At 46.0% G+C, this 24,493-nt stretch overlaps 2 protein-coding genes across 5 annotated transcripts; both read left to right on the plus strand.

Annotated features, from left to right (window-relative positions):
• The first annotated feature begins 470 nt into the window (after positions 1-470).
• Positions 471-9,250, plus strand: LOC119166715 (uncharacterized). Of its 4 annotated transcripts, XM_075881837.1 has the most exons (14): positions 471-617; positions 3,123-3,308; positions 3,765-3,926; positions 4,138-4,212; positions 4,892-4,960; positions 5,037-5,189; positions 5,580-5,636; positions 5,718-5,882; positions 6,377-6,442; positions 6,520-6,588; positions 7,509-7,729; positions 7,824-7,983; positions 8,713-8,841; positions 9,126-9,250. In XM_075881837.1, the coding sequence occupies exons 1-14, from the start codon at positions 611-613 to the stop codon at positions 9,173-9,175; spliced, it is 1,569 nt and encodes a 522-aa protein (XP_075737952.1). In that variant the 5' UTR covers positions 471-610; the 3' UTR covers positions 9,176-9,250. The 4 variants fall into 4 exon arrangements, with proteins under 4 accessions (XP_075737952.1, XP_075737953.1, XP_075737954.1 ...); XM_075881838.1 differs by lacking the exon at positions 6,377-6,442; XM_075881839.1 differs by lacking the exons at positions 6,377-6,442; positions 6,520-6,588.
• Positions 1,040-3,098, plus strand: LOC142776830 (uncharacterized). Its single transcript, XM_075881188.1, has 2 exons — positions 1,040-1,089; positions 1,137-3,098. Exons 1-2 carry the CDS (start codon positions 1,040-1,042, stop codon positions 3,055-3,057), a joined length of 1,971 nt encoding a protein of 656 aa, XP_075737303.1. The 3' UTR covers positions 3,058-3,098.
• Positions 9,251-24,493: the final 15,243 nt, after the last annotated feature.

The following is a 24,493-nucleotide window of genomic DNA, read 5'->3' on the forward strand; positions in this document are numbered from 1 at the left end:
TATTTATTTACTTTGTAAGTGATCGTAGGCCAAACTTTCTGCCTGCACGTTTTCGTTGGTCGTGATCTACCGCCGACGTGCATACGGAATTATATCGCACTGACTGTGGTCTGACCCGTTTCCCCAATGAACGCACGTGCGGCAGACCAAGTTTGGTGCGAGTATAAACGGTGTCGGCTCCAAAATGAATGCAGGCGTGAAAACTGTGAATAGCGAGCACGTTATTCTCGAGTGTCCAGTGTTGCAATGCCGCACGGTCCCATCGAGCAGACGACAACTGACCATGCTGACGACTGGGCTGGCCTAGGTTATCGTGAATAGAGCAGCATTGGAACTAGAACGCTGTGGGAAAACGAATGGGCGACTGAAGTTGTGGTGGTGCTAACAAAAAAAAAGCAGTACCTTAATGCGGTCACCATGCGCAGTCAAGGTGCTTTTAAATCTGGATGTCTACGACACTGTTTACCCATTTTAAAGTGACGCAACTATCATCATCATCATTATGGGCCTGCAGTAAGTCAAGTCGAGTCATTGGTCGAGTCAACATTCCAATACAACACTTCTCGCCATAGAGGAAGCTTCTCGCAGAAGCCCTCAAAGAATCGTAAGCATGCCAGGTGAGTGTCTTCTGTTAAATTTTCATATTGAAGTTGTAAGCCGCAAAGGTAAATAAATAAAAAAAGAGAGGACAGTTGATTTTCAGCCTCGCGCTGTATATCTTTACTGCTTATTCATGTATGTATGTACAAACCAACTGACTAGCCTAACAACGTGTTCTGGTGGTGGGTGTTCTTTGGTCTAGCCACCATTCTACTGTGCTCTGTGCTGTTCAAGATGGCTGAGAGCGCGGATCGCAAATTTCGGCGTGAAATTAATCGGCGCGTCAATGCTAGTTTTCAGCTTATTGACAGTGAGGCCGATGTCATAAATGACACGCGGTACGTTGACCGAGATTCCCGCAACGCCGAAAGAGAGAGCGACTTGCCCTCCGAGGCTTGTGCGGTCGACCTCGAAGACGGCCATCGTCGCCTTTGTGTTCATGACAGAGAACGGCCTTCGGCACACTCCTCGATCGTTCCAGAAACGGATGTGCCCCAAGGACACGTTTTGATTTCTGGCGACGCGTGCTACCCCAGCGGCTGCAGTGTTTCTGTGCCTCACGATCACACAGACTTCGAACGGCGTGCCTTCCATGACAGCAGCGCTGCGGCTTCGACTTCGGCGACCTCGCAGGTGAGGCAGAGGGATTCTTTCGAATTGGCACCGACTGGGAGTAACGAAGAGCAAGTTTGTGAACGCGGCAGTGTGGACAGCTTGCTGGCCTTTCGTGAGAGACTGCAAGCGTGGGCCTTACAATCTCGCGCATCGCACACTTCAGTTACATCGCTCTTGAGAGTACTACAGTCCCACGAATGCTTCAGCGCGCTCCCTTCAACTGCAAGGGCATTGTTACAGACGCCCAAGAAGTGCCTGGAAGTGTTGCAGCTGGCCGGCGGGAAATACCATCATTTCGGCCTCAGTGCAGGCCTACAGCGAGTGCTGCAAGATTGTGCAGAACTACCAAGAATTTTGAAGCTTAGCTTCAACATTGACGGTCTGCCGGTTTCAAAAAGTTCACGGGGCCAATTTTGGTGCATACTGGGACGCATAAGTAATTTGGAGGACAAAGCACCATTTATAGTGGGTGTTTTTTTCGGAAGCAGCAAGCCCAACAACGCGAATGATTTTTTGCGACCATTTGTTTGTGACATAAATGCTGCTATCACAACAGGGATTACCATTGGAGAAACTGCAATTCCTGTTAGCTTGTATGCCCTCATATGTGATGCACCAGCAAAGGCATTTGTATTATATGTCAGAAGCCACACAGGCTATTACAGCTGCACCAAATGTGACGTAAAAGGTGTCTACTGTGAGGGCAGGGTGTGCTTCCCAAACGTCAATGCTCGCAAGCGAACAGATGACAGCTTTCGCTTAAAAGTCCAGGAGGAGCATCACACAGGCGAAAGTATTCTTGAGGAACTTCCTTTTGACCTAGTGAAAGATATACCATTAGATTACATGCACCTTGTGTGCTTGGGTGTCATGAACAAGCTCTTGACACTGTGGGTACGTGGCCCAAAAGTGACCAGACTTGGAAGCAAAGTGCGTCTTGAGATGTCGGAAAAAAATTCTCAAATTGCACGGTGTGTTCCATGTGATTTTAGCCGAAAGCCGAGGAGCATTGCTGAACTTGATCGGTGGAAAGCGACTGAGTTTCGCTTTTTTCTTTTATATGGAGGACCCGTTGTTTTGTCATCACTGATTCCTGCACACATGTACAAGAACTTCTTAGCTTTACATGTGGGGATCTCTGTTCTTTCCACACCAGCTGCACCTGCAAGTGAGATAGAGTATGCCGGAAACATGCTCAAGTTTTTTATCCGGACATTCATAAGCATTTATGGCAAAGAGCATGTTTCACACAATGTGCATGGCCTGTGTCATTTGGCAGATGATGTTACACACCTTGGCCCCTTGGACTCATGGAGTGCCTTCCCATTTGAAAACCATATGTCCTCGTTAAAGAGAATGCTGAGAAAGCCAGACCTTCCCTTGGAGCAACTTTGCAACAGGCTTGCTGAGCAGGCACACCGTCCTCTGAGGCATAAGAAAACTGAAAGCCATGTCGTATTTGCTGCAGAGCATGCTGACGGGCCACTTGTTGCTCCATGCCGAGGCCCCGAGTTTAAAAAAGTAACATTGCCTGGCAATGTCATTCTTAGAGCTGAAAAGAGAAATGGGTGCTGTAGGCTAAGTGATGGGTCAATCGTCGTTATTGACAATTTTGCTCATCTCCCGTGCGGTGAGCCATGCATAATTGGAAGGAAGTTCCTCAAGTGTGAAGATTTTTATTCTCTGCCATGCCCTTCCTCCATACTGGGAATTTACTCAGTGTCTCAGCCTTCTAGTCTGCGGTATTGGCCTCTGAAGAACATCTCACAGAAATGCCTGAAAGTGTATTTGAAAAGGAAAAGCATTGTTTTCCCTCTTTTGCATGCTACAGTGCACATGTAATAAACTTTCACAACTGTGTCAGAATGTATACAGAATTTGAATTTGGCTTCTCTTTCTTTTGCAAGGTCAATACGTTGTCGTTCTCTTCCCAGAAGAGGATGATACATCTGGGATCATCCTCAAAAGTTGGCTGAAAGGCGACGGCTGCCTGTGGCCTCGACAAACTAAATATGTACATAGTTTGTTGAAGGCGAAAGCGACTCCAGGGGCTGACTGGATAGAAGTGCCTTGCACTGTTGTCCGAGAATTTGGTAAATTATTCCTTATTTATGCTGTTTTACTGCACGTTTTTCAGCGATTTGGTCAGCAATGAAGTAAAAGGTATGTAATAAACTGCAATTTCAGCATTGTAACTCTAATTGCCACTTTAGATCAAAGTAACTTCTTAAAAGTTTAGATGGGTTCGAGAATATCAGGAAAAGATATCAGAAGATGGCTTCGAAGAATATCAGAAGATAGCTTCGAGAATATCAGGAAAAAAAGAACAATTATGCGAAATCAAGTATCTCATATTTTGTGAATACTTGCATGTCAGCTGTCATTGCAGCAAAATTTAAATGATCCATTTTAATATCATGGGTGACTCTTAGTACCTGCTTGGTAATGACTTATGCAAAGGAATTGGAGTTCTACTTGTTATGTGTGACAGATCTGAGAAATGATCATGCTTATCATTTAATTAGTAGTTGTTGCCCTTCTTTCTGCAGATACATATGCCGAAGCACGGGCAAATCTGCCAAGGGTAGAAAATGGATCCAACTTGGACGGCGAGGCAGAACTTGGGAAAGGCAGAAGAAAAAAAAATAAGAGATCCTATGAGTCTGAAGATGATGAAGGGGCACCATCACCTCCAGCTTCAATGATAAGACGTATAACACCATTTTTGAACTTTACGTAAAGTGAACTGCTTGTACTTATGTTTTTTAATAGTATTGAATCTTTTTACATCCTGCAATGCCTATTTTACAATGATAGCCCCACGGAATTGCTCACACTGTTTTCTGTTATCTACCGCCAAAAGTAACACTGGGTTATCTGGCTTTAGGGCTGTGAAATGCTGATTCTGGCTTGCTTTCTTAGGGAGAAAACACAAGCGACCAAGAAATTTAGAGAATCGGCCACTGCCCACCCAGCCACGGTCATTGGAACATGAAGGTGATATGCTTCTGGGATAAAATCCTGTTTTTTTTTCTTGCTATTTTATTTATCTCTCCTCTTTACAACCCCTTTTTCTACACCCCTATGCAGGGTGGCAAACTGGTTAATAACTCCATGTTAACCTCTATTTACTTTTCATTTTCCTTTCCAAAATGTCATGTCAAATAGCATATGACATGCTTCTGACCTGCGATAACTGAGAATGTCAGCACGCATTTAAGTACTCGCTTCCAACCAAGAGTTTTTGCCAAAGGGGATATTGTACGTAAACCATGCACATCAGTTTTAGAGCAGCTCTTGAACACCCGTTCTTGCATTGAGTGGGGTCGCCATGGCCATCAGTGGCCTGATGGACATGAAAAAGTAACTGATAGACACAAAAAATTAAAACTGAGAAGAGAAATACCCAGGGTCGTATCGAATTTGGACACTTGCCCTTTGCTTGGTGTTGAGTATTCCACGACAGAGTGATGCTAGCGCTTGAAATTCATTTTTTATATCATTCTCACTGCACAGATTTGTAACTTTGATTATGTTGTAGACGGAGCTGATTTCATGCAAGGTTTGCAGGTTTTCAGGAGCCATGAAGAAACAATGGAAAATTTGTCTAATCTTCACATGACTATTCTACTGTCCCATTACCCGCTGATTTTTTCTTGCCTCTGTTTTCTAACAGGGTATGCAGACAAGGCAGGGCGGCAACCACTGCAGCAGCATCGCACCACAGGCCAGGAAGGGGCTTTATGTAAGACTATGTTTGATGAACAGCTCAAAGTGCATGTGTAGAATTACATTTCAAAGCTTCACTTATGTTTCTGCAGTGACTAGATCCAATATCAGTGAAGTGCCTGCGTTCGACTCCAGTTCACCAGCAGGCATTAGGCCATCACAAAGAGCCCCTTCACCGAGAATGGCATCACCTGAGGGTCAAAATGTTTACAGAGGTTCATACAGCAACAACTGCAGACCTCTGGGTAAGTGATACAAAAGCTGCCTTCCATGGGTGTCACTTTACGTGTGAAGTCTACCTTCATATTTATTGTGTGTTATGTATGCAAGTTGTTATTTTACTTTAGGCACCAAGTTTTCCATATGCTAAGCAATATGTTTAGTCTAAAGCTATGGTAGAGCTAAATGGCATGGATGCTTCTTTTCAGTTTTGGAGCAACTTACTAACTGTAGTTGGTGTGTCAAGTGTAAATGTAGTTCCAGCCTTCTAAACTCTGGAACAACTAAAGCTTTGCATCACTTTGCAACTAAAGCTTTGCAGCAAGTGTTGATGGAAAGATGGTGGGAGCTTCGCGTAACTGGCCAAAATAACTGTCCCATCACTCTGATTCTTGTCCCTTTTCTTTTTTATGCAGACAATCTTGAAGGGCCACCATTTCAGCAGCATTACAGCAGTCAGCAAGGGGCTTCATGTAAGACGGTATTTTTGATAAAATGCTCAGGGGCTGTTTTTAGAATTGTGCAGCTTAAAAGGCTCATCTATGCTTCTGCAGGGACTGCACCCAATAATTGCCACGAGCCTGGCTTAGGCTTTCCCTCAACATCATCTATGCCTGCTCAGAGAGCAGGATATAATGAGGGGCAAAATGTCATCAGGAATTCTCCTACCAGTAGACACACACCTTCCAATTCCCCTAGCACTAGAAGCATACCTTTTGGTAAGTAACATTAGAGCTTCCTTAGATCGGCACCTATTGTGATGCAGACTACCTTTATATTCATTGTTTGGGGAATACAAAGTGTTTTTGCCTGTACGTTATAAAGGTTTGCAAGTGCTAAGCAACACGTTTCGTCTGATAGCTGCACCAGTGGTAAACAACATAGGGTGCTTATTTGCAATTTCGGAACAATGTACCAAATGTAGTTGCTTTATCAAGTGTAAATGCCTGTTGTCTCAGAAAAATTGAAGCTAAGGTGCCAGTAATTAAAGCTTTAATACATAAACAACTGTTATCACCTTTTTGGTGTACAGAACATGCCTCTTGATCGCAGTGGAAATGAGAAAACTGCGTGTCACTTCGATGGCAATGAGCACGCTTTTACCCCATAATCAAAAAAAAAATATTTTTTTTTCAGTAGACAGAAATGACAGTGGCATCACTTTGTAGCAAAAACAATGGCAACTGTCACTTGTAGGAACTGTCACTTACAGAGCATGCAGACAACCTTGAAAGGCAAGTGTTGCAGCAACATAACAGTAGTCAGCAAGGCCCTTCATGTAAGAATACTTTCGATGAAATGTTCAGAGCTAGTTTTTAGAAGTGCATCTTAAAACCTTCATCTATGCTTCTGTAGGGACTGCACACAATAATACCCATGGGTCTTCATTAGGCTTCCCCTCTAGCAATAGAAGCTCACCTCCTGGTAAGTAACATTAAAGCTTTCTTACCCGGGTGCCACTTCAGAGGTGAAGACAATCTTTGTATTTATTGTCTAGGGAATACAGTTTTTTTTCTCTTTAGATTAAAATCTTTGCAAGTGCTAAGCAAAACGTTTTGTCTTATAGCTGTGCCAGTCGTAAGCAGCATAATTGCTTATTTGCAATTTCGGAACAATGTACTAACTGTAGTTGCTTTATCAAGTGTAAATACCTGATGTCTCAGAAAAATTGAAGCGAAGGTGCCACAATTAATACTTTTAATTCATAAACAACTGTTGTCGCCTATTTAGTGTAGAGAACATGCCTCTTGATCACAGTGGAAATGAGGACTGTGTGTCACTTTGATGGCGATGAGCACGCTTTTACCCCATAAATGAAGAGTTATATTTTAAACATTTTTTTTTTGCTTTCGTTGGGAAAGTGATAGTGGCATCACTTTGCTGCAAAAACTATGGCAACTGTTATATGTATGGTCTGGTCACACATTGTTTCAGTGCTTAAAACATTAAAGTATCTGTTTCTGCTTATTCTATTTTTCACAAATTCACTTAATAACCTAACTTTCAACAATTTTTCTGAACTTATTCCAAGTTTTTGTTGAAAACTAGGTTGTAAATATATGGGTACACTGAATCACAGCACGCAATGAAGGTGCTTCATCTCAGTGTCAACTCTGCATGCGTATTCAGGTCCTAAAAAGGCATCACTGAGCATGCTAACAAAATAACTGAAGCCATGTAGGCACAAATTTCTAAAACCGACAATAATGTGCAGAGAAGCCATAAACAACTGTGTGCTTGTTTTGCTGTGTTTAGTAGCACTTCTCATTTTCAATGTTATCTCAGCTTTTGCCATTTTATATGTTGCAATTCAGCGCTATTACTTCATGAACACGTCTTTACAGAATACGTGCGTCAACTCATGCGAATTTCGCAAACTATCCTGATGAGGCTAGAGCAGCTGGGACGACAGGTTGATGCCATGCAGCAGCACCTTTTCAACACAACAGTGAGGCTTCAAGATGAGACAAATGATGATGTGGTTTTGACACCGGTCAAGGATATTGACCAATTTCTAAGTCTTGAGGGGAGACTTGCTGCTGATGGCAACATTAAGCTAAAGCTTGTACGTCATTCATTATATTTTTCTATAATTTTTTTTTCTAGTCACTGCATTAAGCTACTCTTCTAAAAAAAATAATGACCTCAAAACTGTACAGATACAGCAGCTTGCTGGCCTTGGTGGCTCAACTTTTGGGGCAGCAGCCAGGAGGATGCTGGAGCTTCTGCTAAGCCTTGAGGTTGCTGTGCAGTTCAGCTGGGCAGGCCAAAAAGGCAAAAGGAAGTTTGTGGATCTAGGTGTCACAGATGTCATTTGCAGTGAGTAATTTGTTTCACAACACCATGTGCTGCAAGAGCCGTGTTTGAGTACAGACATTTCTAAGTCTGTTATCCACATTATCTTTCATTTGAAGTCAATAGCAAAAGAACAATCTTTTCATGAAAGCATTAAATTTTTTAGGATGCTTGCTAATTAAAATTATGTGCTTAAACGTGGAAAATTTTTAGCATGAAATATCTGTTGTCAGTAAGAAACCCTGCAGCTTCTTCAAGCACACTAGTATACTTGCATGGCACACATACGCAAGCATTCACTACTTGCAGAAGTTATTATCAGGTAGCACTACTAGGCATTCTTAACTGTAGTGGAAATCTTATGTACAGATGAAAACTAACAGATGGAAGCTCATAGTGATCACTGAGGATCTCTAAACAGGAATAAGTACCTAAGACAAGCTGGTCAACATTTTCATACATGGACGTATTTTCGTCAAAGGCGCCTCATCATTCTTTGCATGCTAGGTTTCAAAAAAGTTACAATGATGTCTTCTTCGTGGTGTTCTTCTTGTAATGCAACACATAGTGTCAATGTCAGTACTCTTGAAATTAACATGGGGAAGGATGGCAAGGACCTTTAATGATGATGTGCCCACCTATCAAAATGTCGATCATGCTGACTAGAGGTACTTCTTCAAACAACCTATGTAGCATTATATTAATGTATTATGTTTGTGTAATTCCTGTTTTATGAACTTTGTACTTTTTCAGAGGCCGTGAGGCGAAATTTTCCGGAAACAAAAAAAAATGACATCGAGTGTGTGATTAAAGTGTGGCTTCGGCATGCTGGGGAAAAGCTCCAGAAGCAGCGCTTAAGAACTTCTCGCACTCACCATGAGGGTGAGTTTTATTATCTGTGCTGTTGAAGCTATCATAACATATGATACTTTTGCTGTTATAGTTTAAATAATTTTCTTGCCTTACTCGAATTTTGATGTGTATGCAAGCATGAACTATATAAATCATTTTCACCATTATATAATGGCTAGTTCGTACCTGCACATTATGGTAATATAATTTTCATTTTATGCTTTCAAATCTGGCATGCTGTTATTGTCTTAATATTCTTATTGATACTCTAAATTCACTTGTGCTTCAAGATATGCTGCTTTCTATTACTACAGAATGTCTTCAAAGTGTCGCGTTGTCAAGCCCATCGGATGAAGACCTCTGAAGGCACAGGGCAAGAAGTCTCATCTAGTGAAAACTGCCAAGTTTCATTCCTGAAAATAAACATGTTTTCTGTGCATTGCTGTTTTTATTGCTATACTTGAAGAAATTGTTACTGAAACCTCACAGGCAGTGCTTTAAAGAGTGTGCATGTTCAGGCACTTTTGATTGATCAGTTGTCATTTCAGCGCTCCAAAAGAAGAATTAGAGCAACTTTTCGTAAGGTCTGATGAGTGCCTAGGTCTTGTATGCTTCGTCCTCAAAAAGTACTAGACTCATCATAATGTGCTCTTTTCTGGATGCCCTGAGGACGATCTGAGGCCGGACAAACGGACTGGTTTAGGACCACTTGAGGTTCATTTGAGGGCTTCCTCAGGTCATACTTTCGTACGGTGTAGGTCATCCTCAGGACAACCTCAGGTTGTCGGAGCGTTGTCTGGGTTGGTGAGTGACAATTTTAGTCTGGCCCAAGAGACAATCGTGGGTGTCGAAAAAGTCATTGTATGAGGTCAAAACCTGGCAGAGAGCATCGGTCTGGTGAGGCGAAAGCTCCGATCCAATCGTCTTTCGAAAAATAGCATAGTCTGAGCTGGGTGACCGCGAGACTGCACTTCGATCAGAAGCAGATACAGCGACAATACTGACATCGTCGTCTGTTATGGCAGTTAGCTGGGCTAGCGACATCTGGCAGGGCAACACTTGAGGGGTGAAACCAAAGTTAAGGAGTGGAAGGAACACACAGTTATCCACTATGGTCGTGATGGTATGGGGTACAGTAACATTGCGTGTCAGCCGAACGTCAGTAATCGGCGTAATGGTATAATCACCGTCAGGAATGAGAAGGGCCGATGACAAAGACCACTGATGTCACTGTTATAGGACGGTAGTTGTTTATGTCAGCTTTGTCCCCCATTCCTTTATAGATCATGCTCATCCTGCTAAGTTTCCATCCATCGGGGACTTCACCATCGATTATTGTTTTGCTCCCTGCCTCTCTCAAAGTCTGTTTAGTCTTCGGACCCAGTGTCTTTATCAGCATAATTGGAATGGTATCTGGGCCTGTTGATGTACTACTAGGAACCCTCTTTTCAGCCTTTTCCCACTCTCGTTGTGAAAATGGAGCCATTGCGCCACTTGATCCATCCTTGTCTATTGTGGTGCATAAGGCACTTCTTTGTTGAAATTTTTCTGTCACTCTTGTTCTTATATGTTCTATAGCTTTGTGCTCTTCTAGCCTAGCACCTTGAGCTGTACTTATAAGCCATTGTTCTAGGCTTGTCTCTTTTCTCAGGAAGTTTAGATGGTTCCAAAATTTCGCAGCTGCCTTTCTATCCTTTTTATGTACTTCTGCCAGCCACTGCACCCCCTTTCTTCTAATCTTTTCATTATCAGAAGGGATGCTTCCCTTCTTCAGCTTGGAAAGATGTCCCATTTTCTTTCAACATAACCCCTTGCTTCACCACTCTGCTTAGCATGTCTATGTTTCCTAGAGGCTTCCTGACATTTTTGCGATGGCTCTCTTAACTTCCTCATCCCGCCAAAGCTTGGGTTTGTGTCTTCTTTTCCGAGGGGACTTGTCACAAGCCTCAGCAAGCTCCAGCTCAGTCTAATTAGATTGGTGTATGTCCACACTGCTTTATTATCCTCAGTGATTACTTTCTCAATTTGTCTAGTGGCTCTTTCATTTTGCCTTTCTGAATAAAAATTTTCCTGTGGTTGCTCATCTTGTCTCCTTCCCACTTTCACTGCTCTTCCAAAACTTAGCTTGATATGTTCCTGATCACTACCCAGACTTCTGGAGCCACCTCCATCTATGTGCATTCCCCCTAGCTTATCATATATCCTATGTGACATCAGTGCGCAATCTATCGTCGACTACAGCCTTCCTACCTCCCATTTTATTTGCCCTTCACACTTCTCAGTACTGTTGCAAATGATGAAATCATGCCTTTCACACATAGCCATGATCAATTTGCCTGTTGGGTCAGTATACCCATCTATATCTTCTATGTGCGCATTCGTATCTCCTAGTATAATTATCTCGCACTCTCCTCCTAATTCCTCAATGTCCTCTGATATACACTCCACCATTGCCTGGTTTTCCTCTCTGGCCTTTGCTCCCGTCAACAAGTACACCAAACCAAAGAGTGTCATCTGCTCAGCTACTTTCCCTCTTAACCATAAATGTTCCATGCATCACTGCTTGACTCCATGCCAATCCATACTTTTATCTATGAATGCACCAATTCCACCCCCCTTTTTGCTGTCTTCTGTTCCCAATATTTCAATATTCCCCTACGTAGTCCGGATTGCAAGGTGGTTGCTCCATGTCCCGAAGATGTATCCCCACAACCCCATATACCATCAGCTCCTCCTGCCTCAACTGCTCTTCCCACTTTCTTCCACTTTAACCACTTTCTCCCACTTTAACCTATTCCTGCCACGCTGCATGTTAATATAGACTACATCTAACTTGATTGATTTGATTGATTGATTTGTGGGGTTTAACGTCCCAAAACGACTATTCGATTATGAGAGACGCCGTAGTGGAGGGCTCCGGAAATTTTGACCACCTGGGGTTCTTTAACGTGCACCCAAATCTGAGTACACGGGCCTACAACATTTCCGCCTCCATCGGAAATGCAGCCGCCGCAGCCGGGAATCGAACCCGCGACCTGCGGGTCAGCAGCCGAGTATCTGAGCCACTAGACCACCGCGGCGGGGCAACCTACATCTAACTTAGCTCGGCCCTTGTGCTTACGCCAATTTCTTCTCTCATGGACTCTGTGTGGCTTGAATATTTGTGCCCCTTTAGAACCGTCTTTGGTTACGCTGTTGGCCTCAGGGCTCTGGGTCCCCCTAAAAAAGCTGTTGGCCTCAGGTCTGGGGGCCAAAAGCTGTTGGCCCAGAGCCCTGTTGGCCTCAGGGCTGTGGGTCCCCCTAAAAAAGGGGTCGTTAAACGCTCGCTCTAAAGCGACAATGCGAAGCCACCGGCATCCACACGCACTAACTTGGTGACGTCATCATAAGTAATGATTTGCCTATCTAGGAACACGGGACTCTTCGGAACTTGCGAGTGTGTGAAACCGGAACACCCATCAGCGTCTTTGCCATACGCAATCTGCACTACCTTGAACTCTGACGTCATATTAGGCAGCGTTCTTGTGGGACGCGGATCGTGCATGGCAGACGCCGATGAGCGCCTCTTCCGCGCGCTCGATATGCCCAATATAGTTCCGCGTACCGAGATAGGCAAAGCGTCTATGCAGGTCCACTCGGACTGATGATATAGTCAGCACATGTGTCTGCCGATGGTGTTGCATTGTCGTTGTAAAGCAACCGTTTCACGACCCCTTTAGGCGGGTATCTAGAAGGAGGCTATGATGTTACGGGGAATAAAGTATACACTGATGAACAAATGTGTACTGGCGAATATACTGGCGAGCTAATGCGTACGACGCTGCTGCAGTCCGAGCACGTTCCCGTTCAGCACTTCGTCGTCGTCATCCTCAGGCATCTACTTAGCCCGTGACATTACCCGCCGGCGGCAGAAGCACCGTCCCGGTGCGATCAATTCTCGGGGCGTGAGAAGTATGGCTTGAGCCGTGAGACGTGCACTATATCGGTCGGAACTGAAGCTGGTACTGACGTGGTATGGAGTGGAGCTATCTCATAGGTCACGCTGGTGACCTTGCGTATGACGCGGTAGGGGCCAACGTAACGGGACATCAGTTTTTCGCTGAGACCAACACGACGTGATGGTAACCACAGCAAGACGAGTGACCCCGGAGAGTACTGTACGTCGCGGTGCCGGCGATCGTAAGCACTCTTTTGGTTAAGCTGCGAGGCACATAAACGATCCCAGGCGACTTGGCGGGCGATGTCAGCTCGGGCCAGGGCATCACGAGCATAAGCAGTCGATGAGGCGGCGTCAGATTGGAGCATGGTGTCCATGGGCAAAGGCGGGTCATAACCGAACAGTAGGTAAAAAGGGGAAAATCCAGCTGTATCATGACGTGAACTGTTGTATGCGAAGGTAACGAAAGGTAAGTGGATGTCCCAATCTTTGTGATCCTTGGAAACGTACATCGCTAACATATTCGTCAAGGTACGGTTGAGGCGTTCCGTGAGGCCGTTGGTTTGCGGATGGTACGCTGTAGTGAACTTGTGGTGGGTAGAGTAGGATCGCAGGAGCTCGTCGACTACTTTAGATAGAATACAGCTGCCGCGGTCGGTGATCAACTGACGAGGAGCACCATGACGCAGAATGATGTCATGAAGAAGGAAATCGGCTACATCAGTAGCGCAGCTGGTGGGGAGGGCGCGTGTAACGGCATACCGCGTTGCGTAGTCGGTAGCAATAGCAATCCACTTATTACCGGTGGCCGACACGGGAAAGGGTCCTAGAAGATCGAGGCCGACTCGGAAAAATGGCTCATCTGGTACTTCAATGGGCTGGAGGGTACCAGCAGGTCTCAGAGCAGGTGTCTTGCGGCGCTGGCAGAGGTCGCATGCCGCAACGTACTGTCGCACAGAACGGTAGAGGCCAGGCCAAAAGAATCGGCGGCGAATGCGGTCATACGTGCGTGACACCCCTAGGTGTCCAGCGGAGGGGGCATCATGCAGCTGGGCCAAAACGTCTGAGCGAAGATGCACAGGAACAACGAGTAAAAGCACAGCACCATCAGGGCGGGTGTTGTAGCGGTGCAAGATGTCGTTGTGAAGAACGAACAGTTGTAAGGAGTGGTCAGGGTGGGGAGAGTGCAGACCATTGATAATAGCACGCAAAGAGGGGTCGCGGCGTTGTTCAGCAGCTATGTCGGTGAAGTCGGTAATTGAAAGAACGAGGGCCTCTTGCTCATCTTCCCTCGTGTCAGGGGGATCGACTGGGTAACGGGACAAGCAGTCGGCATCCTTGTGAAGTTGTCCGGATTTATAGGATACGGAAAAAGTGTACTCTTGTAAGCGCAGCGCCCAGCGACCAAGGCGTCCCGTAGGGTCCTTGAGCGAGGAGAGCCAGCAAAGCGCATGGTGGTCCGTAATAACTGAGAATGGTCGGCCATACAGGTACGGTCGGAATTTCGCAATGGCCCAGACGAGAGCTAAGCACTCGCGTTCTGTGATGGAATAATTTTGTTCCGAGCGCGACAACAGACGGCTTGCATACGCGACGACGCGGTGCATTCCTTGTTGCCGCTGCGCGAGCACTGCGCCTATGCCGTGGCCACTGGCGTCAGTACGAAGCTCCGTAGCAGCAGATGGGTCGAAGTGTGCTAGGACTGGTGGATTGGTGAGAATGTCGACGAGCGACGAGAAGGCGTTTGCTTGCTGTTGGCCCCAGGTGAATGCGACATCCGTTTTGAGGAGGCAGGTTAGAGGACGGGCTACTTCAGCGAACTTCTCGACAAAACGACGGAAATAGGAGCACAGTCCCAGAAAACTTCGGACGTCCTTGACTGAGCGGGGTGTGGGGAAGTGGCGAACTGCTCGGACTTTCGCAGGGTCTGGTTGAACGCCCGCAGCGTTAACAAGATGGCCGAGTACGCAAATTTGGCGTTGCCCAAAGCGGCATTTGGACGAGTTAAGTTGCAAGTTGGCACGTCGAAAAACATCAAGCACTGCGGACAGACGGGTAAGATGGTCGTCGAAAGTAGTCGAAAAAACAATAACGTCGTCAAGATAGCAGAGGCAGATGGTCCACTTCATGCCTCGAAGGAGAGAGCCCATCATGCGCTCAAATGTCGCGGGGGCATTGCATAATCCAAAAGGCATCATCTTGAACTGATAAAGACCATCAGGAGTCACGAAGGCCGTCTTCTCTCTGTCTTTGTCGTCCACAGCGATCTGCCAGTAGCCTGTGCGAAGGTCTATTGAAGAGAAATATTTGGCACCGTGCAAGCAATCGAGTGCATCATCTATGCGCGGTAGGGGATAGACATCTTTCTTGGTAATATGGTTGAGATGGCGGTAATCAACACAGAATCTCCAGCAATTGTCCTTCTTTTTAACAAGTACAACGGGTGAGGACCAGGGACTAGATGAGGGTTCGATTATGCCCTTATCAAGCATTTTATCGACTTCTCGCTGTATAATAGCACGCTCCGGGGCTGACACACGGTAGGGTCGTCGGCGAATGGGTCGAGCGTCACCGGTGTCGATGCGATGGGTTACTACAGATGTCTGGCCCAAATTACGGTAGCCGAAGTCAAAGATGTCCTGATAAGGAGCAAGCACACGGCAGAAAGCAGAGACTTGTTCAGAGGTGAGCTTGTCAGATAGCATTGGCTTGAAAAGGTCGGAACAGGAACGTGACGAGAACGACGTTGATGAAAAATCGGGTGGCGAATTGGTGGTTAGAGCGGAAACTGTGTGGTCGACCAGTGGTGTAAGATGCGCAAGTGACATGCCGCGAGGAATAACTTGCGCTGAGAGGCCGAAATTGAGGACGGGAAACGAAGTTCGGTTGTCCTTAACGGTAACCACCGTGTTGGGGAGTGCAACATTGCGTGTCATGGCGACGTCAGAAATCGGGGCAGCAACATAATCACCATCGGGTACTGCAGGATATGGCGAGAGTTGGACTTGGACTGCGGCTTGCGGCGGAAGTCTAAGGAAATCGACAGAGCGTAGACGAGGTGGGCTGGTAGAGACGGTCTCCGAAAAGGATGGTAGTTCGAGCTGAAGAAGACCTTTGGAACAGTCAATGAGCGCAGCGTGTGAAGTCAGAAAGTCGAGTCCAAGGATTAGGTCATGAGGGCAATTTTCCAGTACAGCGAACAAAACTGAAGTTTGATGCTTAGAAATTGTTAATCGCGCAGTGCACATTCCAAGCACAGCAGGAGTACTCCCATCCGCGGTACGAACGGTAGGTGCAATCGCAGGCGTCAGAACTTTTTTGAGGCGGCGGCGGAGGTCTGAGCTCATCACAGATATTTGTGCACCGGTATCAATAAGAGCCGTTATAGGTAAATCATCAACGAGAATTGTTAGGAGGTTGCACCGCTGGTCGGGAGTAATCAGAGGATTTGCAGTCCAAGTCGTGTATGCAGCGTCACCTCCGGGGGCTGCACCGGCTAGTTTTCCGAGCGACGGTCGTAAGGAGACCGAGAACGGCGGGGTTGGGGCGAGCGGGACTGACGACGCACGGGCGATGGCGAGCGGCTGGTCCGGCGTTCTGGATTATACTCTGCACCTGTCTCAGCACGGTAGGACGGGGCATAAGGTGCACGTTCAGAGCGAGGCCGCCAATCATAGAAGCTCGGTCGAGGTGATGAGGTCCACCGGCTGCGGCAATGGCGAGCGATGTGTCCTATCCGATGGCACGTAAAACATATGGGCCGATCATCATGAGTGCGCCATTCAGCTGGGTTTCGTCGTGGCGCGAACGTGCGGTTCGGAGTGGCAGCCGCAACGACTGGAGCCGAGCTGGAAGTAGCAGAGGCATTTTGATGAGGTGGCGAAATGCCCATATTCGCGATCTCTTGGCGAACCACGGCCTGTATCATTGAAACAGCACCGAGGTTGTGTCCTGGCGCGCTGACGCTAGACATAGCGGGAGCCATGGCCTCGAGTTCCCGACGGACTATTCTGGTGACGTTTTCTGGCGCTGGTGGTTGGTGTAGTGTGGGCAAATCTTCGCAAGAGGACGTAGCCGCCGTGTTGGGAAGGCGGTCAAATCGGTGAACTATGCGCCTACTTTTTGCCTGTTCGAAGCGACGACATGCTTCGATGACCGACTCCACCGTCGAGCAGTCCTTGCACAGGAGAAAATTGAAGGCATCATCCGCAATTCCTTTCAGGATGTGTCCGACTTTGTCCTCGTCGAGCATGTCCTTGTCGACCTTGCGGCACAAAGCCAACACGTCCTGGATGTACGCGATGTACGGCTCCGTGGATGTCTGGGCACGAGTCGCAAGCTCTTTCTTTGCGGCCACTTGACGTCCGATGGGTTTCCCAAATAGATAGCGCAATTTCTGCTTACAGACGTCCCAGCTAGTCAACTCTTCTTGATGTGTCTCGTACCAGAGTTTTGCCGTGCCATGCAAGTAGAAGATGATGTTCGCCAGCATAAGCGTTGGACCCCAATGGTTGCTGCTGCTGACGCGCTCATATTGAACAAGCCAGTCATCGACGTCTATGCCACTTGTGCCGTTGAATGGACCTGGGTCACGAGGTTGCACCACAACGATCGGCTGCGGGGCTGACGGATCTTGTTGACATTGAGTAGCCTGGTCAGTCATCGTGGTAGCTGCAATGCGCCGTCCGCTGCGAAGATCCAGCTCGTTGGGCTGTATAGCGAGTGGTACCCCGCACCTTCCACCTATGATGTTACGGGGAATAAAGTATACACTGATGAACAAATGTGTACTGGCGAATATACTGGCGAGCTAATGCGTACGACGCTGCTGCAGTCCGAGCACGTTCCCGTTCAGCACTTCGTCGTCGTCATCCTCAGGCATCTACTTAGCCCGTGACAATATGATTGGTGGCTAAAATCAAGGCACGAGTGTAAATTAAACCATTCACTGCGAAGTACTAGTCCTATACTTCATTTAGAGAAAAGGAAAAGATAAATCTTGTTGTCTTGTTAGTGGTTCACTGAGTATTACGGCTAGGTGGCTTTAGCCGCCGCCCGATCTAAAGGGTACAGCCACATCCATCCATCCATCCGTCCGTCCGTCCGTCCGTCCGTCCGTCCATCCATCCATCCATCTGTCCAACCGTCCATCCGTCGATCCATCCGTCCATCCATCCATCCATCCATCCATCCATCCATCCATCCATCCATCCATCCATCCATCCATCCATCCATCCGTCCATCCGTCCATCCATCCGTCCGTCCGTCCATCCATCCATCCATCTATCCATCCATCCGTCCGTCCGTCCGTCCGTCCGTGGACATTTCCCTCGGTGACTCCGAATTGTCGTCCGGCCGCACTGTTGCCGATTTCCTCGGCAGCTTCGATGACCTTTCTTTTGAATGCAGCCGAGTACTGGTTGCGATGCCCTGGCATGTTGCACCTTTGCGAAATGATGCACAGACCACAGCGAGGTTCATACGTCCGCCCGTACGCTGTCCAAGCGCCCAAAAACTCAACAACAAAGAGAGAAATGGCGCTAGCGCTCACTTTTGACACGCGAGGGCGCGAAGATAAAAAGTCAAGTCAAAGTCAAATCAAAGGACTGTGGGACGCCTCGCGTTGGGTGCTCACGGGAAGACGACAAACGAGGCTGTAAAGGGCGATATGGGGTGGGCAGGTTTTGAGGCGAGGGAAGCGCAGAGCAAAATAAGGTTCGAAGAAAGGCTAAGAAATATGAAGGAGAGTAGATGGGCAGAGAAGGTGTTCCGTTATTTGTATAGGAAGAGCGTGGACACACAGTGGAGAAAAAGAACTAGAAGACTCACTAGTAAATATACGGCTGGTATTGTGAGCCATATGTCAACAAAGAGCGTTAAGGGAAAAGTCAGGGAGGCGGAGAGGATTTACTGGATGGCAGCTATGGAGAAAAAACCGGCTTTGAGTAACTACCGAAAGGGCAAAAATGAAATAAGGAGGGAGGCATTTTACGATAATTCAAGGGGAAGCGCTTTACTGTTTGAAGCGAGATCGGGTTGCCTTAGAACGCGTAGTTATAAAGCAAGATTCAGTAAAGAAGAAGAACAATGCACATGCTGCGGGAAAGATAAGGAAACGGCGGAGCATGTTCTGATTGAATGTGGAGATATCCACCCAGGTGTACGTTTGGGCACGAGCCTACAGGAAGCCTTGGGTTTTAGGGACAACAATGGAAAGCTGAACACACCCGCGATTGAAATAAGTAAGAGACGGTTAGAGTATTGGTGGCAGATAATTAGAGAGAAAGGACAAAAATAAATATTGGAAAAATAAAATATGGACAGTGTGCCGTAAATGGCAGAGAACTTAAGCTGAAAATTTACCCTTTTTTCCATTAAGATAGAATTTATCGAAGTAGAGGCATTAGGCCAACATAAAAAAAAGAAAAAAGGTTTTTTTTTTTTTTTTGTCGAGCCTGGTGGCATACTTGTCACCACCCCGTTATAAAGGGGACGCTCATAGCATCCATCCATCCATCCATCCAAGTCGTTGCCACTCGTAGACAAAACGAAGCCGTAGCCAAACGGCAGTTACGAAACCAAAACTTGAAGCACAATTTTTGTTTTTTGGGCAAGTTTTCGTTCGGATCCGCACATAGTACGAAGCGAACATTTGGAACACTAATATTAAAAAAAAACATCGTCATATACGCGGGTATTTATGGCACATGAACAATCCAGGTTTTTTTTTTTTTGCCGCCGCCACCGCCGCCGTCATTCACCGTATATGTGAACGTATCTATATAACGAACACTCAATGAAAAAAAAAAGCCGCCCACACTCGGCGCTCAGCTCATCGCGATGCGCCGACGCGTGCTTATCTCGCATGCACGTGTATGTACTTTGCCCCATGGATGGATGCCTGTGCGCGAGCGCTTATGCTTTGGTGGGGGAATCGTGTGCCATCGGCTTTCACTAGAACGAAAGCGGTGGTTGCCGGCCCACAAAGGTCACTTTGGTCTTTGCACAGGCCCCTATTGAGAAAACAGCGCGCTTTTCATACACAATGAGGTGTAAAAACTGAGACACTTGTTAGTTTGTACGCATCTGTACCTGTGATTACGCATCGTGCATCGTTTTTGTTTAAACAGCGTGTTATGTGTCGAGCGTTAAACGTTCTTAGTTCGTTCTCGTCCTGCGAGTATCGTTTTCGTGCGTCATTTTTGTGTGAGCAGCACGATGCACGTTTCGATCTGCTTGCCGTTTTCAGCGTTACATTCCAAGTTGTTGCTGCCGCATTTATTGCTTCGCCCTTGCGGTGAAACTGGAACTTTTTTATTTTTTACGTGTTTACTGCCTTTAACCTACCGCTGCGTTTTCTCGGAGCTCGTAGATGGCCATCCTGATGGAACCAAACAATTTTAGGAGCACTCTCTATCTCAATTGATGATGCAGATATAATGTAATGATGTTGAGCAATCTGGAAAAACTTGTTCAGTGACTATTTTCATAGCAAATAGACACAATACTGGTCGAATAAAATAGCAAATCCTGAATCCCAGCAAATACATTTTTATAGGACAAAAGTTATATTATTTTGACCTTAAAATATACTCTGCAATATAATTTGAACTTGGCTGGTCCTCTAGCATGTGCCCGACCTCAAGAGGTTACCAGTAAAAAAGCGAAAGATTGTGGGATGCATCGTCTGCTGCCGGCTTCCGGTTCGAGGAGAGTAGACGACGGCGAAACGCTCCACCGCAAGCCTCACATTGTTCAGAATTCGCGCTCGCGGTCGCCTCTTTATCTTTGTCCTGCTAAATTATGGTCGGTTGTTCAGTCGTTGGCTGTTCCAACTCGAGCGTGAAAGGCAAACGCATGTTTGGATTCCCATGGAACGGAGATGGAAAAATGCGGTGGACCGCAGCTGTGAAGAGAGCCACAGCGGCAGCCTTTGAATACGGAACGTTGAATAGAGTGTGCGAAAACAATTTTATCACAGATATGTGTGTATTCCACAATAATAAAAACCTTGCGCATTAATTTGATGCGAATGCTATGTTGAAAAATAAATAGTCACGCAGGTGCGCCTAGCAAAGATATTAGACAGTTATAGTTTAGCGTTAGCGTGATAGCGTAGTTTAAGGGAATGACGCTACCGTGCAGCAAACGTTCGTTGTAGGCAGCGTCTTATAGTTTAGCGAAATAGTTCTTACATGGTTTACGTGCCCCCAAGTGGGATGGTTACGCCACCTATTAGATGGTTAATAAGTTAAACAGTGAAAATGAAAATAAAACGAGAATGTTTGCCTATGCCACCGCGCGAAGCATTGTTAGAAGTTTATTTTTGTGATAATAAAAGTAAATAATTATGAACCACGTACAAAACGCGAAAACATCTACGTTGCCGATTTGTTTACATTGATCTTGTAGTTAGGCCTAGGCACGTTCGAAATGGGAAGCTATCTCAAAAAAACTACGTCAACTTATTCGTAATACTCAGTCATCGAAGCTAACTGAAGGCAAGCGAAGCTACTTTGAACAGTCGTTTGCTGCGAACAAGGTGAATTTTTCAACAACTACGCCAAAATCACTTCGAAGCGGGCGTCCGAGAGCACCGCCATGTTTACCTACACTACGTCCACCTACGCTACCTTAAATCTGAAAAAATACCGTGCGTACGGTCAGCGGTACGCGTAACGTACGTATCTGCGCATGCGCACTTCGATTCCGGTATCACGGTACGCCCGGTATCACGGTAAACCTGGTATACTATGACTCTATATTATGGGAATGCACGGATGAAATCTACCTGTCATATGAGATGAGCGCGGAGCATTGCTTCCATATACATGATTGATTTGTGGGGTTTAACGTCCCAAAACCACCATTTGATTATGAGAGACGCCGTAGTGGAGGGCTCCGGAAATTTTGAGCACCTGGGGTTCTTTAACGTGCACCCAAATCTGAGTACACGGGCCTACAACATTTCCGCCTCCATCGAAAATGCAGCCGCCGCAGCCGGGAATCGAACCCGCGACCTGCGGGTCAGCAGCCGAGTACCTTAGCCACTAGACCACCGCGGCGGGGCCTTCCATATACATGACAAAAAAAATGCGAAAACTTCACTCAAGAGTAAGTTTACACAAAGCAGCCCCGCCGCGGTGGTCTAGTAGCTAAGGTACTCGGCTGCTGACCCGCAGGTTGCGGGATCGAATACCGGCTACGGCGGCTGCATTTCCGATGGAGGCGGAAATGTTGTAGGCCCGTGTGCTCAGATTTGGGTGCACGTTAAAGAACCCCAGGTGGTCGAAATTTCCGGAGCCCTCCACTACGGCGTCTCTCATAATCATATGGTGGCTTTGGGACGTTAAACCGCACAAATCAATCAATCATCAATCAAGTTTACACAAAGCACTGGACGGGTTCATTCGTGCTTATCTTGGTCAAACTGTGCGCCAGGATGGATCCCAAAGGAAGAAGTGCGTTAAACAAGCGCAGGGTTTGGATTCTTCGGCGCCGTCTATGTCTGATTGTATTGTTTATTTGCCGCCATGTCACGCAGCTTGAGCAAGATCAGCGTTCAACTAATCATAGGGTTTCGACTAAGAAATGCATCTTATCGCGCGCTGATGATTTAAAAAAAAAAGATATCTCAACGCGCTCGATAAGTGCTGTGCTTCATGCCGATCGACCGACGATGTCGGCCGAAGCAGCGATCCCGAAATGAACTCTTAGCACACTGCTACAGTCATCCCTATCCCCTGAGATTTTTAAAATGGTGACTTTTTATCTGGAGTAACGTATATCATACAATGAAAGCTGTCTTCTGTATCGACTGATAGCCAAACTGACAGTACCCCCGAGCAGCATAAAAGCATTGCAGAACATTTTGGTGGGATAAAAAATTTCCTAACCGTTCATGGCTTTCGTAGCTTGTCATTGTCGCAGTCACGGTTTGCAGAAACAAAAAAAAAAAGACAACTTCTGAAGCACTGACATTGCATGGAGAGGTGCTGTTTTCAATGGGGGGGGGGGGGGGGGGGGTACAAAAATAAGGCCGTGCCGCCCGCGTAGTGCGTCGAACCGGAAGCCGTTGTATCCCACAGTTCCCAGCGATTGCCTATTTTACCGGTAACTATAGGGGTTTAAACGATGGTTCTGATAGTAGCAGCAGCATCCAACTCTCCTGCATTTACCGTAGGTGTGCACGTGTTCTTCGTGCCTCCTTTTGTCTTTGTGCTAAGTTTGCACTGCAACCAGCTGCTTGACGAACAGTGAATGCATTAATCACACATCATCTGCAATCGCTTTCTTTTTACCTGCCCGAGGTAGATTTTAGTACAATAACGAATATGCTCACATGAAATAATGACAGGTTTTGTCCCATTATAAAGCATGCCTTCTTTTCTTTTCTTTTTAGGTAACATTTGTTCAAACACACCTTAGGCTGCGCAATTTGAGATAAAACAAACAATACAAAAGCAGCGTTCACAGTAACCTAGTCGGGACCAATCTTACTAATGTTTAGCACCATCGGCGTAAAAAGATGGCGACCACATAGGGCAAGTTAAAGCAAATGAAAACAATGACACACCACTGTAAGTCTAATCAAGAGTGCACCTGCAAGCGAAAATTTTTATTACTTGTTGAACTAGTGGCAAGAAGCTGCTTGACATATATTCTCAGCATTACACAGAATCACATGTATAGCAGGACAGACAGGCAGTGGTTCATATGATATGTGTCAACATCCCATTCGAGGTTACTGAGAAGTCCTTCGATCAATGGAGGACAGTAAGTGCGCTGGCAGTTGTATGCAGGACATATTTTCTTCTTTATAGTGCTAAAGTGCTGCATAAGAGGGTTGCGTAACATCAAATGAAAAGTTTATTGTTTTCTGGCTTCATATTTTTTTATTACCAGAAGTAAAGATGGAATAGTGTATTTCCTGCTTGAAAAGGGATGTTTGTCTGCTAAGTTTAGACAGTAAAATTCAATTTTCACCCTTTCAACACATAATATATGAAGGACACGCTACAACTAGGGCAAATGCTGCTAAATGAGTAAGCGATGTACGTTCTCCCCTTTAACCTACGGGATATACCAACTGATTTTGTCTGTCCCTTCAGGGCGAAATTCACTCAAGTGAACTATTACACACACACAAAAAAACTCTTTACCTATTGCTGAATAATCTTCAGGAGATCTCTTTGTGCTTTAAACATATGCTTCAAGTATTCCCGGTCATTGAAAAAAAAATAAAAAAATACCACAGAGATGGAAGTTTGTTGTCGGAAAACTTTATTCTGAAAGTTCGAAGGCATGCGTCATTGTAGTGATGGAAGTAACTTTTAACATTTTACAGGAAGGGTAATAATTTGGAGCAGCCATTGCGGAGCAGAAGAAAATGCTAACTAAGAGTAGCCACTGGTATTTTAGCAGGAGAAAATCGCCCACACTATAAAGAAGTTGAGAGCATTGTCGAAGCATCTCGTAAATGCTAATATATTCAAGAGGCAATAATAAAGCTAAATTTCATGAAGGATATAATCGCAGGTGGTCAAAAATGTGCCCCGAAATAAGCCACAATTCGAAATACTAGTATTTGTGGCAGAAATCAAATCAAACCAAAAAAAGCTGAGTGCCATATTTTAGAAGTAACCACAGTCCCATATAAGTGTTGCCAAAACAGCAGTAGAAAATCAGTACGAGGTAAACACAATCCTGCTAATTTTCACATTTTACCACACTAGCCTGCATGTC

Source organism: Rhipicephalus microplus, chromosome X, assembly GCF_043290135.1.
Source record: "Rhipicephalus microplus isolate Deutch F79 chromosome X, USDA_Rmic, whole genome shotgun sequence".
NCBI classification, from domain to species: Eukaryota; Metazoa; Arthropoda; class Arachnida; order Ixodida; family Ixodidae; genus Rhipicephalus; species Rhipicephalus microplus.

Excerpts from the sequence above, each read along its gene's own strand:
- LOC119166715 (XM_075881837.1), top strand. Across the intron at positions 5,190-5,579 it reads CAACAACTGCAGACCTCTGG|ACAATCTTGAAGGGCCACCA; the intron begins GTAAGTGATACA and ends TTTTTTATGCAG. Across the intron at positions 6,443-6,519 it reads TAGTCAGCAAGGCCCTTCAT|GGACTGCACACAATAATACC; the intron begins GTAAGAATACTT and ends ATGCTTCTGTAG.
- LOC142776830 (XM_075881188.1), top strand. The coding sequence starts at position 1,040 with ATGACAGAGAACGGCCTTCGGCACACTCCTCGATCGTTCCAGAAACGG. Across the intron at positions 1,090-1,136 it reads CGATCGTTCCAGAAACGGAT|CGGCTGCAGTGTTTCTGTGC; the intron begins GTGCCCCAAGGA and ends GTGCTACCCCAG.